We start from the raw sequence: 15,543 nt of genomic DNA, 5'->3' as shown, positions 1-15,543 counted from the left end.
TGGGGCTGAGGGGTGGGGGGGGGGGGGAGGATCAGCCATGATTGAATGGTGGAGCAGACTTGATGGAGTAAATGGCCTAATTCTGCTCCTTTGACTTATGGTCTTCCTGAGTGCCGTTTTGAGCTGAATTCACATTTCGTGAGAGGTGTTCATCTGAGTGTGTGAGATGTTCTTTTCAGCGAGTCCACGTCCCAGTATCTCAAAGGCTAAGGAGGCAAATCCCTTCCATAAGTCCCCCACTAACCTCCACCCAGAAGGATAGAAGACTTTGAAGAATGGCACAGCAGTAGTGCAACCTCCAAATAGCCCTGCAAATGGCTTTAAAAACGCAAACAACAGGAATTCTGCAGATGCTGGAAATTCAAGCAACACGCATCAAAGTTGCTGGTGAACGCAGCAGGCCAGGCAGCATCTCTAGGAAGAGGTGCAGTCGACGTTTCAGGCCGAGACCCTTCGTCAGGACTAACTGAAGGAAGAGTGAGTCAGGGATTTGAAAGTTGGAGGGGGAGGGGGAGATCCAAAATGATAGGAGAAGACAGGAGGGGGAGAGATGGAGCCAAGAGCTGGACAGGTGATAGGCAAAAGGGATACGAGAGGATCATGGGACAGGAGGTCCGGGAAGAAAGACAAGGAGGGGGGGGCGGGACCCAGAGGATGGATCAGGTTGGAGGAACAACACCTTATATTCCGTCTGGGTAGCCTCCAACCTGATGGCATGAACGTCGACTTCTCTAACTTCCGCTAATGCCCCACCTCCCCCTCGTACCCCATCTGTTACTTATTTTTATACACACATTCTTTCTCTTACTCTCCTTTTTCTCCCTCTGTCCCTCTGAATATACCTCTTGCCCATCCTCTGGGTCCCGCCCCCCCCCTTGTCTTTCTTCCCGAACCTCCTGTCCCATGATCCTCTCGTATCCCTTTTGCCAATCACCTGCCCAGCTCTTGGCTCCGTCTCTCCCCCTCCTGTCTTCTCCTATCATTTTGGATCTCCCCCTCCCCCTCCAACTTTCAAATCCCTTACTCACTCTTCCTTCAGTTAGTCCTGACGAAGGGTCTCGGCCTGAAACGTCGACTGCACCTCTTCCTACAGATGCTGCCTGGCCTGCTGCGTTCACCAGCAACTTTCATGTGTGTTGCTGCAAATGGCTTGCTGATTCATTGGTTTCTATCTGTGTATTTACTATTTTTCTCCGTAGTATTTATTTTAACCTACATGGACAAGAATATTTCATCTTTACTGGGGCAGAATCCTGGAATTCAGCAGTGAATACCATTGTTGGTGAGCCTTTACCAAATCAACATGAGTAAGTCAAGAGCAAGGCCAGCACTGCCTGTTGAGTACCTTGAGCTCAGAAATAATCGCAGGCTTTGCCAGTGAGGTTAACATCCTAATAATTAGATATTAAGATCACATGGCATAAATGGCAAAGAAAATGTTGGAAAAGCTCAGCAGGTGCATGTACGGAAAGAGAAACAGTTACATATGAAGGATTATTTGCCATGTTGCTTTAGGACTCTATATTGAAAGTTCAATTATACTTCAATTATAAATAATTTCTAAGAATTGTTATTTTATTTAACACAGTTTTGCAAACAATCCCAGTGCACAGACCTTTGGAAGCCTAGCAAATCAATCCAGTGCGGCAACATTTGGATCTGTATCACAACAGGGATCAGCATTTGGCACACAAGGAACAAGCTTTTCAGGCTTTGGATCTAGTGGAGGCGGTAAGAACTGCCATGCTTTCAGCCGAAGTTCGATGTGAATAGTTTTGTGTTTCAGCATTTTACGGCACAACAGACCTGTCTGTCCAGTTGGCTTTTGCTGCTTTTTAGTTTCTACCCCTCTTTAATGTAATGCTCTCTGCATATTTTCTCCTCATCTCTTTCTCAGTTGTTAATCTATCTTGCTACTAAAGACGTTTGTACTGTTTGCCTCAGATTTCTGCAAGTTTAGCATTTGCACTACAGGCTGGATCAGAAGTTTTCGATGGGCTTATTGGTGGCTTTTTACAGTTGTACCTCCTGGATTTGGAAATAACTACCCTACAATCTTTTCATAATTTTAAAACCTCCTTTGAGGCCAGTCTTCAATTAATTTCCTGGAACCAGCCCGTTCAATATTTGCTGATGGATTTTACTCACTCATTTCTGCTCTTAACTTTGTAAGTTCTTCTTGCTCTTTCTTTATCCTCTCTGTAATATCGAGACCAGAACTGTCCCATACACATAAGTGTGCTTTAACCCAATACCCTGAGATGTTTAATTGCGTCATTTCCACCCTGTAGTCATATTTCTGTAATGGCCGCTATGGGCATTCAGATGAAGTGCCCTTGCTCTCATTGTCCTTTTAGATTTAATTAATCATTGTGTCCCTCCTGCACCACTGCTCAAGCCATATATTCATCCTAACTATTCTGCTGTTCCTACTCTGACAAGGATGTGACACAGATAGCAATCCTGAGATTACCTTTATCTCTCTAAATTCAGCTTGTAGGACCTCATTCAGTTTTATTTGCCTCCCCATCCCTCCCATGTCATTGGTACCCACATGCACCATGACAGCTGGCTGTTCTGTACTTGACTGAGTGAAAGTTCGGTTCTTTGGTATGCTGCAGGTTTAAAAAGAATTACAGAATGAGCACTTTTTGGAGTTTTTGAACTTAATACAGCATCTTCCAGTTTGCTTGTTCCTTAACCTGTTCAGTCCCAGAAAGTGATTATTGATTCGCAGGTCAATATTCAGTATGAAATATTAACTATCACTAGAACAATAGCATATCCCTAGATAGTGAACAGTATCAAAGAAAATATGACACTGTGATGTGAGGGAGGATGAACGACGCCTTGGTGATTGAGAAACTATATAACAAGCATCTTAAAGGTAGGTTAAGGAGAGAATTCCAGAGTTTTTGGTTAGTTGAGATAGTTTAGTTCATTATCTAAGGATAAGAATTTGGGGCAGGCACATTTGGATTTGGAACAGCAGAAGGACACTGACTGTGTCTGCCATTCAAAAAGATCATGCCTTATCTGGTTATATTTCTAACCTTGCACTTTTATCCCTTGAGTCCTTTTACCTCCTTGTTCATCAGTAATCTTTTTCCCTTCTGCCTTACAGTTATTCAAAGGTTGTTTCAATCCCCTTTTAAGGAAGAGTTACAAAGATAGGGGGAAAAAAGTCTTAATTTACAGGATTGTGAATCTGCTGCGAAGAGCTAACCACGTTTAGCTACTGAGTATAGTCAGGATAAAGATTCATAAGGTTTTTGACATCAGGGATTTCAAGGTATGTGGGATGGGACACAGCATGGTGTTAAGGAGACTAGCCAATAACAAATTGAATGGATGTATGAAGCAATTCATTTTTAAAAATATTCTGATAACTTTCCCAGCAAACTTGAATTGTTGCAGTCGTCCTAATATTGTGAAAAGTACTCCCGAAATACAAAGTCTTCTTCCTTTTATATGAGTGTTGGGATAAATCTGTTCACAGCAAAACTAATTTTTTGAATGTTCTTTCATTATTTGCAGGGTTTGGAAGTGGTTTTGGATCCACAAATCAGTAAGTAATGAGGCTGAAAGTTCATTTCTAACTGATACCAGAACCTGGAATCGTATTAACCCTTGCCTGCTGAACAAGCTGAAGCTACAAAAAATGTGACCAAGCCTTTACGGGCTAAAAGACATGTTTCCCAGTTTTACATTACAGATGTTTTAACTTGTTTTAAACTGTGTATCTGTTATTTTCTGTTTCTGCTTTAAGAGAATTGTTCTGTTTTGATATCTTGTTTCTAAATTCAATAAAGAATTAATCTGTGGAGGAACATACTTTATTATACAACTGTTAGGAGATGGAAGGCTAAAGACTTAACAAATTAATATCATTTTCTTGTTCTTGAATTTCTGGAGGCTTAGCGTAGGAATAAGGAAGCAACTGAATAAATTGGATCTTCTTTTCAAAACATAGGGTGAATAACCATTGTTATTTGGTTAATGTGGAGTGTGATTTTGTTCGCATGAGTTGAGAGTTGAGTATGATTTTTCTCTTGTGCAGACCAAATTTTCAGAGTATAAATAATAAGTTAATCTTTTTTCTTTCAGTAGAATTCTCCCACTCTTTGTCTACATGACTGTGGTTTTTCTGAGATGACAGATAATTCAAACAATGATGGATACTTACATTTTGCTTTCAATACATTATACAAGTGCTACATTATCGATCAATATTTGTCACTATCCTTTGAAGTAGCGTAGTTGTGAAGTAAAATATCACACATCTATTTCAAATAGATTTAACATTTGTTTAGTTGGTTTGGCTGCTAAGTGGTTAGGTCATTTCCAGGAAAGACCCACTAATAATTTACTTGTAATTTAAACATTATTGTAACAGACTTCAGATCGATACATTGTTGAACAGTGCAAATTCTTAAATCTGTAATTTGTCTTTATAACTTGGTTCTTAATTCCGATCTATTTATTGCCATGGTGTGAGCCATGATGAACATGTGCTTGACTGCAGGCTAGTGCATTTGACCCTAACCAACTAACTAAGTCATCAGTCTTATCTATGTTGAAACCAACACACAGGGCTAAAACAACTGTTTTATAGTGCAAATTAAGCAATAACCCTCAACTTTTCACAATCATCTGCTCTCAGATTATAATTCAATGATTACTTCTCATTTTAGTGAAATCGTTATGTTATCTCTCATCATGATTCTGTAATTATAAAGTTCAATAATTCCATTATATTGTAACTGGTGACTTTATTCTGCCCATTTAACTCTCCTCAGACTGAGGTTGGAGAGAACTCTTCTCCAGTATATGCCCTTGGATAGACCATTTGGATCAAAGAGCTTGGTTCTATGATTTAAATTCTGAGCAATTGTCCCTTTACATCAGGAACAGTCAAAATCCAATTTTCGCTGTGTTTCCTACACTGCAGCTTTCAGATTGCAAACCTGTGGTGTACAGTGCGCTGGTCCTCTGATGGGATGTTTTTCTAATCATAAACACAAGAGATGCTGGAAATCCAGAGCAGCACACATAAAATGCTGGAGGAACTCAAATGAATAAACAGAAGATGTTTCAGGGTGGGAAGAGGTATGGTTATGATAGCCATAGGAATCAGTTGGTTTATAAAAGATGTTGGTAGACAGTTTGTCTCCAGAGCTGGAGACAAAGTTTGAGAAAGGGGAGACAAGTGTCAGAAATGGACCGAATGAATTTAAGGGCAGGGTGGAAGTTGAAGGCAAAGTGAATGAAATTGACAAGCTCAGCATGGGTGCATGAAGCAGTGCCAATGCAGTTGTCAAGGTAGTGCAGAAAATGTTGGAGAGCGTTTCCTAGGAAGGCCTGAATATGGACTGTTCCGCGTACCCGACAAAAAAGTCAAGTCCAGCTGAGGCCCGTGACAACCCCTCAAGTTTGGAGAAAGTGGAAGGGCAAAAGGAGAAGTTGTTGAGGGCGAGGACCAGTTCTGCTGGATGGAGGAAGGTGGTGATGGAGGGGAACTGGTTGGGTCTTTTGTTGAGAAAGAAGCAGAGAGCTTTAAAGCCTTCTTGATGGGGGATAGAAGTGTATTGGGATTGGTTATTCATGGTGAAAATGCGGTTGTCAGGCCCAGAGAATTGAAAGTTGTTTAGGAGATCAAGAGCATGTGAAGTGTCGCAGATGTAGGTGGGAAAGGACTGAACCAAGGGGGATAGAATGGAGTTCAGTGGGATAGGAGCAGGCGGAGACAATGGGCTTATCTGGACAGTCAGGTTTGTCAGGGTATGTCCATTTTATTTTGATTTATCTAATCATGCTTTATTTAGCCACTGAATTTTTGCTGCCTTGGGCTCATTTAAATTGAATTTATGGAAATCTGTTCTGAAAAATAAGGTGAACCAAGTCAGAGGCTGGGTATCCTGTGACAAGCGCCTCATCTCCTGTCACCAAAGTTCTTCCCTACAATTTACAAAGCACAAAGAGTCTGGTGGAATACTCTTTAATTGCCTGCGATTGAGCGCCAGCACCTCTGAAGAAGCTTGAGAATGCTATTCAGCTGCTTGATTGATTGATTGACACCTATCAACCACACTCTCCATGTTCACATACAGTGGTTGCAGTGTGCCTTGTGTATAAAGTTATTTGCCTGCGCTACTACAACATCTGATAAATCTGCAGCCTCTGCCACCCAGAGGATGAAGGCAGCAGATACATGGTGACACATTCTTCTCCAAATTGTACATCATTGAGACTTGGGTCAATCATCATTACTATGTTTAAGTACTGGAGCTCCCTGTCCAGCAGCACTGTAGAAATACCTTCACCAAAAGTTACAGCAGTGGTTATAGAAGGGTCCTCATCAGCACTTTCCCACGGAAATCAGGATAGGTAATAAATGCTGGCCAATCACTGTTGCCCAAATACCCAAAAAGAACTGATACCCCTGAGTCCACCTCGCCCATTTCTAGTGGAAGATCTCAGCAGAAAACTAGAGGAGGTGCTTCAATCATAAGTAACTCTGCAGACCAAAGAAAAAAATATGCAAATCAAATAATATAAACTAAGTGGTTGTTGTGCTTTCTCCGGAGAATTGTCTCAGTGATAATCTTTATATACTTCCAATTCGATCATCATCAATTCAAATGTGCATCTTAAATATAATAATAATGATGTCTAAGTCTCGGATTGAATGCTTGGTGCACTAAACCTTAATTGAAAATCATGTAATACTACAATGTCCCAAACACAGAAACAGCCCATTTAGCCTCATTCAGCAAGGATGGTGTTTATGCTCTGTATGCATAGGCTTCTTATATGCATTATCAAGATATTGAGTTGCTTTCTCTCTTATACATTTATCTCACTTCCATTCAATCTTCAACTTTACCAGGTGTCAATGGGGTCCACATTTCAATCACTCTGTATAGAGGTATTTTTCTTAGATTCCTTACTGGATTTTTTTTTAAATCTTTGCAATCCCCTGCAAATGGGCACATACTCTAAATCTGTATCATCAAAATATGCTTCATCGAATATTGACCTCCTGCTTTGGGTTTTTTTTAATGGTGAATAGAACACCTTGTGCAGTCTTCATTGATAGTGATAGATTGAGACAAAATTGACAATTTGCTTTGGCAAGTACACCTTGTAGATAAAATTGGATTTATGTAAAATAATATGAAACAAAGACAAGCATTCGTCAGAAAATGAGCCTCAGATCCCTTTTTTTATTTATATATATATATATATATATATATATACACACACATTATGTAACAGAAACTGCTCCATTCAGAATTACCCAATTCAACTGAACAATATTTTTTATAGTAACAACTTCCCACTTTATCTTGGATACTATGAAAACTGTAATACTGTCACTTTTTGAAAGTGGTAGAAACCCACTTTGGAATATCAAAACTAAGATACAGTACACAAATCCACTGTGGCCTTGTTCCAGTGAAGAATTTCAGAAGCAGACCAGGAGAGGCAAAAATCATAGAATTGTTGAAAGTTTAAAGTAAATTTATTATCAAAGTACACAGATATATTACCATATACAACTTTGAGATTCATTTTCTTGCGGACATACGCAGTAAATCTAAGAAACAATAGAATCAATGAAAGGCTGCAGGTAACGGGACAAACAACTAATGTGCAAAAGACAAACTGCAAGTACAAAAGGAATAATAATAATAATAAATAAGCAATAAATATCAAGTATATGAGATGATAGTCCTTGAAAGTGAGTCCATAGGTTCTGGGAACCACTCAGTGATGGAGCAAGTGAAGTTACCCCCTCTGGTACAAGAGCCTGATGGTTGACGGGTAGTAACTATTCCTGAACCTGGTGGTGTGGGTCCTGAGGCTCCTGTACCTCCTTCCTGATGGCAGCAGCGAGAAGTGAGCATGACTTGGATGCTGCTTTCCTTTGACAGCACTCCATGAAGATGAGCTCAGTAGTGGGAAGGGCTTTACCCGTGATGGACTGGGCCGTATCCACTATTTTTTGCAGGCTTTTCCATTTTAGGGGCATTGTAGTTTCCACACCAGTCGGTGATGCCATGAGTCAGTATACTCTCTACCACACATCTATCAAAGTTTTAGATGTCATGCCGAATCTTTGCAAACTTCTAAGGAAGTAGAGTACTGCCATGCTTTCTTTGTAATGGCATTTATGTGCTTGACCTAGAACAGATTCTCTGGAATGAGATCACCGGATATATTTGAAGTTGCTGACCCTCACCACCACTGATCCCCCAATGAGGACTGGTACTTGGACCTCTAGTTTCCCCCTCCTTAAGTCAATAATCAGCTCCAGTAAAGAGGTGGTTGTTGTGGCACCACTCAGCTGGATTTTCACTGTCCTTCCTATATGTTGATTCGTCACCACCTTTGATTCAGCCAACGACAGTGGTGTCGTCAGCAAGCATAAATATAGTACTGGAGCTGTGCTTAGCCTCACAGTCTTAAGTATAAAGCGAGTAGATCAGGGGCTAAGCACACAGCCTTGTGGTGCACCTGTGCTGATGCAGATTGTGCAGGTGATGTTGTTGCCAGTCTGAACTGACTGGGCTCTGCAAATGAGGGAGTCCAGGATCCAATTACACAAGGAGGTATTGAGGCCACGGTCTTAAAGCGTATTGATTAGTTTTGAGGGAATGATAGTGTTGAATACCGAACTGTAGTCGATGAAGAACATCCTGATGTATGCACGTTCGCTGTCCAGATGTTCCAGGGTTAAGTGGAGAGCCAGTGAAATGTCATCTGTTGTTAACCTGTTGTGACGGTCAGCAAATTGGAGTGGATCCGAGTCACTTTTCAGGCAGGAGTTGATGTGTCTCATCACAAGCCTCTCAAAGCACTTCATTACAGTGGATGGATGCAAGTGCAGTTGGATGATACTCACTGAGGCAGGCTATCACATTCTTCTTCAGCACTGGTATAATTGTATAAATTTACAGCCTATTCTGGCTGTCAAATGAAAGTGCTAACTCTTGTTTCCTCTAATATTTTCTCAAAGTGAGTTAGCTTCTTAAAAAAGGAAGTGGTCTAAGAACTGAATGCATGTCCTCAAACAAAGTTTAAAATGTTATTGCAACACATACTCGTAGTTACTGGTTACTGAACTGGCGTTTCAATGTTATATTTTCCATTCTTCAAAGTTGGGACACCCATAAGTGTGATCAGAAATGGGTTTGTGTTCCCCAAAACTGCAGGATCTAAAGAGTGATACAAATTCTAATCTCTGGGCTTTGTTGAGGCAGCTGACTTCGGGAGCTGAGGTTTGAGGTTGGCTGAAGAAACCCCTGAATCAAGCAGAGGAAATAGTAGCCATGTTTATATGCTGTTTCAGATGGGTGGTGGGGGACATGCACTGAACTCCTGCTGTTGCCACTGGTGAGAAGGGACATGCCGCCAGGGGGGATGGGGGTGGGGGAGGATATTTCTACAGTGCTTTTCTTTCCAAAGTTCATCATAGCCAATTAAATATACTTTGTTCATTCTAAACATTGGAGATGACAGAGAAGTAGCACCTTGGAGCCATTCATGTGACCATTCACCTCAGATAAAAATGTAATTGGCATAATCTAATGTTACTGACAATATACCACGCTTTATGTACTGTTTGGGTGCTTATCTCAGGGGTGGGACAAAATCTTTTGACTAATTGTGATTAACTGCTAGTGATCACTTTGAGATGGTTGAATAGGAATTTCTTAGTGTTAATAGTGTTATTTTAAAAGGGGACTACATTTTCCTTCCCCACTTCCACCCAATCCCCACTCTCTTCATTGACCAGTTTTCATTGCCTCTGACAAGAGACTGCTTGACCGAATGTTGGGCTGCCTTTGTATACATTTGCTTAAAGCAGCAGTGTTTTCTCAGTGGACTTGATGGTTTATGTTGCCTTTCACTTTCAGCTGGTTTGTGCAATATTTTGGGGGGTTGGTGGTGGAGCAACAGAGAGTACACCAGAAACCAATATAGTGATTTTTGAAATAAATTTCCCTAATCTTGTGGAAATTCTTTTGCCTTGCCCTCTCTTCTCCTACCCCCTTCCCTCTATCAACAATCCATATAAATTTGAATACTTCCATAAAATCTTAAATTTTGTCTGTTCCACAGAAAAGCAGCTATCTTATTTTACTACTAACTGAGGTATTACATATTAATGAAGAAGAAGTAAGAAATAAACATTAGGCAATTGAGTTGAGAGTTTGAAAAATGCCTTTAGTGATGTAAAAGCAGACCACATTTTGATAAAGTAATTATTTTCACCCATTAAAATATCACTGCTGCTCGAAGGTGTAATTAATTAGAGTTGGTTGTTGGGTTTCACATTGACCTCTGATATTATGAATGACTTTGTTTAATTTTTCCTCAATACTTTTTCTCTTTTGCAGGTCCAGTCAGTCATTCACAAGTGGATGGAGGGGCTGAATTCAATGCAACTTTGCTTTGAATAATTAAAAAATATATTATGTTATATATAATGCATATATAAGTATACATTTATATATAACATTTATACTTGTATAATGTATATAAATATACATGAAGAAATGGTATTTGGTATGACAGGAGGTACCATAATTGGTGCGATTTACAGTGAATAAAAATGCAAACCTTTGAACTCACAGGTTACTGTGCAGTACAGGGCGAAGTCATATCCTGAGGAAATCATGCGGGGGGAATCAATGTCACATGGTGTCATAAAAAATACTGTATTTTGTCAAATAAAATTCTTTTTAATTTTGGCCTAACTTCCCATTTTTGTTGATGAGATGCTGCTGAAAGTTTAACCCTTTATCCTTTTAAGTCTTCCACAGTCACGATGTTCCATTTTTTTTCTCAGAACGATATACAAATATATTGCTTTTCCTAACACCTCTGTGAAGATTTTGCAGTATTCAATTTCAGAATGTGCATTGCTCCATCGATAACAAGAAGAATTTGAATTTTTGTAAAGACTAAGTTTTAAAATCATGTGCAAGACCCTAGGGACAATGTGGTAAAGTTAGAAGTGATGCACAATTATGTTCAAGAGCAAAAGATATATTTGAAATCCCGTGGTTTAATGTTTCCTGCAATCCCATGATATTCTGAATTGCTTCATAGTTGCAATGTAAATGAAGATCAAAGCAAACTGCTGATGCTAGAAAGCTTAAAAAAAAACTGGTGCTGTAAGTACTTAACAGGCCAGACTGCATCTGTGGGAAGAGAAACATAGAGTCAATGTTTCAGGTCAGAGACCCTTCATCAGAATTAAAAAGAATAAATTAACTTGGGTGAAGGCTGCAGTGAGGTGCTGTTCCTCAAAGTACTTTCTTAGTCTGTATCAGACACCAATAGTAATATTAGCTCAGTTTGCTTTTATCTCTGTGAGTGGAGGATATGCCTAGTCTGACCTTCTTTGTGTATACTTCTGCTCTATCTCCTTTATTCTTAAGTTCTCACCCTCCAACTGCTTCTATTCGCTCATTGACCAAGTACCCTGGTTTACAGCTTATCCCCAGTTTTACCTTGTCAGAGACAAGCCCTCTGTCGTCTTTTCACTTCTGACAAAGGTCTCTGACCTGAAACGTTGGCTCAGTTTCTGTTTGCATAGATGCAGCAAGACCTGCTTGGTATTTTCAGCATTTTCTATTTTTGTTTTATCTACAATATAAATCCTATTTTCAATACTCGATTACTCTGCAGTGATGCGAGTCTTTGAAAATGTTTTTTCATGTTTAGTTGATTGCTCATCTGAAGGTTAAGCCCTTCAACAAAATGTGGTAGAGCATTGCAATGCTACTCACATTCAAGGCTGACAGGTAGGAATGTTCCAGTGGAGCTGGCTATGCAACAATTCTTCACTGTTTTGTACACTAGAAGTATTATGTCACTGTGGTGTTGCCCAAGTAAAGGATTCCCATTTTGATATTTGAGCCCCTGCTGTGGAATCGTGATCGTTCCCTCGTGCAATGTTCCTGTGTAGAATTGTGGAGCCATACAATGCTTCCCTCGTGTGTGATGGAGCCATACTTTGTTGTCCCATTGTGAAGACTCCCACATTCTTGTTACCACTGTATCTGGAAAGTTGCCAGAAAAAAATAGTGAGAATAAAGCAGGCTGACCGGAAAACAATCACAACATTGATGCAAAGACGTATCAGCCTTTCTGAGAATTTTTGTAAAGCAGTGGGGTTTGATTAACCAGAATTATTAGAAGCTGCTCCTTCTGCAGTTTATCATGCTGCTTTATCATATCAGATTGTGCTGTCCAAGTTCATGAACCAGGTGGTCAATGATCCCGAAACACTTTGGGGCAATTACAACACAGAGAAGGCTGCTGAGGGCAGTATACGTGACTCTACTAGCCAAAGACTGAAGATCTCTGTCAGGAATAAGGGCCTTTGAAGTAGGCAATCATTTTTAGAATGGAGTTTGAGGGAAGTCTTAATGGAAGTAATCTTTAGAAGAAAATTGAAGAACTATTTGAAATGGGAAAATAGTAAGGCTATGAGGATAGGACATGGTAGAGAATTAATTGGATAGCTTGTTTAATATGCCAGCACAAGTACTGTGGGGTTACCATCCTTTTATCCTCCTAGAAGGGAGAGATGGCATCCAATGATGCATTGATAATTGCCTCAACTTGCCACCTGTTAGCAGAAACTATTCCTAAACAAGTCTTGATGGAGGGCAGGAATCACTTTTCTTTTTAAATACGAAGTCATTGTAATCAATTGACTCTCACATTTTTATTTAAAAGGGTAAATCTTTAGATGGTCAGAGAATCCACAGTCTAAACTAGGAGATGTTTCCATTATATATAATTTAAAATTGCAAGTAACTATCTTTTCACCAGCCGCAATGTTAAAGTCACTTTTCCTTCATGAAACACTCTAATTGTTTGAAACTAAAATTTAAACAGTAGCAGTGCAGATTTTAACTTAAACAATGCAACATATTGAGTATTTGCTGACAGAGTGACTGCCTTTCATTTATTATGGTTAGATATCTGCAGCTACTGGAAATCTATTGCAGCAATATCCATCAACATGTGTCTTTTGTATCTTGTCCCTTTCTAAAGACCAATAAAATTAAGAATCTTTTCTTAAGTCTTACTTGTGCAGAGAATATACTGTTTAATTTATCATTTCAACATTATCCTGGCCAGCAATGTATTTTTTTGGTCAATGTCAGCTCATTTACAACTCGGCCTGTGTCACAACCTGGTTGACTTCCATTTGTCCATCACTTTTGCATGCTCACTAATTTGCATTTGTTTCTGATCGAGCAGAACGTAGAATAGTACGGTACATACAGGCCCTTCAGCGCATGATGTGCCAACCTTTAACCTACTCCAAGATCAATCTCTCCCTTCCTTTCCACATAATCCACCATTTTGTTTTCATCCATGAGCCTGTCTAAGAGTTGTTTAAATGTCTCTACTGCTTCTGCCTCTACCACCACCCCAGCAGCACATTCCATGCACCCACCACTCTGTGTAAAAGCTCTCTAACACTCCCCTACCACCGATTACCTTAAGACTATGCCCTCTTGCATTAGCCATTTCTGCACTGGGAAAAGGGTGCTAGCTGTCCACACTATCAATGCCCCTCATCTTATGCACCTCTATCAAGTCACCTCTCATCCTCTACTCCAAAGAGAAAAGCCATAGCTCACTCAGTCTTTCCTCCTGGTAATCTCTGCACCCTCTCTAAACTTCCACATCCTTCCTATGATGAGGTGTCCAGAATGGAAGGGCCACATTTACTTTTCTTTTCATCCCACTTTCAGATCAGTTACTTTTCCAAACCCCTGTTCTCCAATCCTGCCCCTTTTTTGTATCTCACTGCCATTATTATCTGTGGAACATACATCAAAGTTGCTGGTGAACGCAGCAGGCCAAGCAGCATCTATAGGAAGAGGCGCAGTCGACGTTTCAGGCCGAGACCCTTCGTGACGAAGGGTCTCGGCCTGAAACGTCGACTGCGCCTCTTCCTATAGATGCTGCTTGGCCTGCTGCGTTCACCAGCAACTTTGATGTATGTTGCTTGAATTTCCAGCATCTGCAGAATTCCTGTTGTTTGCATTATTATCTGTGGCTTCACTTATCCAGGCCAAAGCTCCCTATTCTCTCCTCTGCCCTTCTGTGACCACTGGGGTCATGTAAAGTATTTTACACTTGTAGCTCTTTTAATTGAAAATCAAAAAACTGCAGATGCAGGGAATCTGACACACTTACAGAAGGTCCCAAACATGAGAAAATCTGCAGACACTGGAAATCCAAAGCAGCACACACAAAACGCTGGAGGAACTCAGCAGGTCAGACAGCATCAATGGAAAGGAGTAAACAGTAGATGTTTCAGGCTGAGACCCTTCATCAGGATGGAAATGTTAACTATTTACTCATTTTCCATAGATGCCACCTGGCTTGCTGGAGTTCCTCCAGCATTTTGTGTGTGTTCCGTACAAAAGGTGCTTGAAATACTCAGCAGATCGGGCAGCATCTCTGGGGGGGGGGTGAATAGTTGAAAACCTAAGTCAAGTTTATTAATGCACAAGTACGTGTCTGCACAGGTGCAATAAAGAAAAACTTGCAATAGGCATACAACATCGGATAAGCAATAGTCACTTGCAAAACAAAGTATACACAATTTTTACAAAAAAACAATTAGATTTTTTTAAAGCACATAAATTGATCATAGTATTGCTAAACTGTAATGATTAGTGTTGTGCTGCTTGGTTCAAGAATCAAATGATTGAAGGGAAGTAGGTTTTTGAAGCTACTGGTGTGGGAATTTAGGCTTCTATAACTCCTACCTGATGGTAGCTGTGAGAAAGTGGCCTGGATGGTAGGTATCTTTGATGGATGTTTCAGCCTTAAAGTTGCATCTCCTGTCGATAATACCAATGAAAGGAAGGGGTGCCTATGATGTATTGGGCTGGGTCCACAGCACTTTTCAAGTCAGGGGCCCTTAATCCAAACCGCATTTAGTTCTGATTAAGGGTCTTTGATCTGAAATGATAACGCTTTGCCTTATAACACAGATTTTGCCTGACCTGCTAAGTGTTTCCAGCAATGTTATTTTTAAAGCTTTTGACTGAGTTTTAGGCTGCTTATTCATAAATCTTTTCAATGACAGTCTTAGACAACAATTTAAACGCATTTGATGTTTTTAATGTGCCAATAAAATGTACAATCTTTCCCTCCCCCACGTTCCGCTGATCCCAACATCAAGCACACGTTTCCCTCCTCTTCACCCCCCCCAACTCCCTATGTGACTCTTGTCCATTCATCCCTCCCCACTGATCTCCCTCCTGGTACTTATCCTTGCAAGAGGTACAAGTGCTACACCTGCCCCTACACCTCCCTCTCTACCATTCAGGGCCCCAAACAGTCCTTCCAGGTGAGGCGATACTTCATCTGTGAGTCTATTGGGGTCATATACTATGTGCAGTGCTCCCAGTGTGGATTGCTGTACATTGGTGGGACCCGATGTAGATTGGGAGACAGCTTCACCGAGCCCATGCGCCAGAAAAAGCAGGA

General features: G+C 40.4%; 1 protein-coding gene across 2 annotated transcripts in view; it reads left to right on the top strand.

Annotated features, from left to right (window-relative positions):
- The window catches only part of nup214 (nucleoporin 214), a 125,079-nt gene extending 113,880 nt beyond the window's left edge, over positions 1-11,199 (top strand). Inside the window, exons 34-36 of one of the 2 annotated variants that reach the window (XM_063073643.1) lie at positions 1,589-1,731; positions 3,538-3,568; positions 10,407-11,199. In XM_063073643.1, the coding sequence (XP_062929713.1) occupies positions 1,589-1,731; positions 3,538-3,568; positions 10,407-10,443 (211 nt within the window). In that variant the 3' untranslated portion in view covers positions 10,444-11,199. The remainder of the gene's footprint in view (positions 1-1,588; positions 1,732-3,537; positions 3,569-10,406) is intronic. The other variant, XM_063073644.1, reaches the window with a different exon arrangement.
- Positions 11,200-15,543: the final 4,344 nt, after the last annotated feature.

Source organism: Mobula hypostoma, chromosome 21 (genome assembly GCF_963921235.1).
Source record: "Mobula hypostoma chromosome 21, sMobHyp1.1, whole genome shotgun sequence".
Taxonomy (NCBI): Eukaryota; Metazoa; Chordata; class Chondrichthyes; order Myliobatiformes; family Myliobatidae; genus Mobula; species Mobula hypostoma.
Note: the sequence above shows the minus strand (reverse complement) of the source record. Positions and strands in the feature narration are given on the sequence as shown.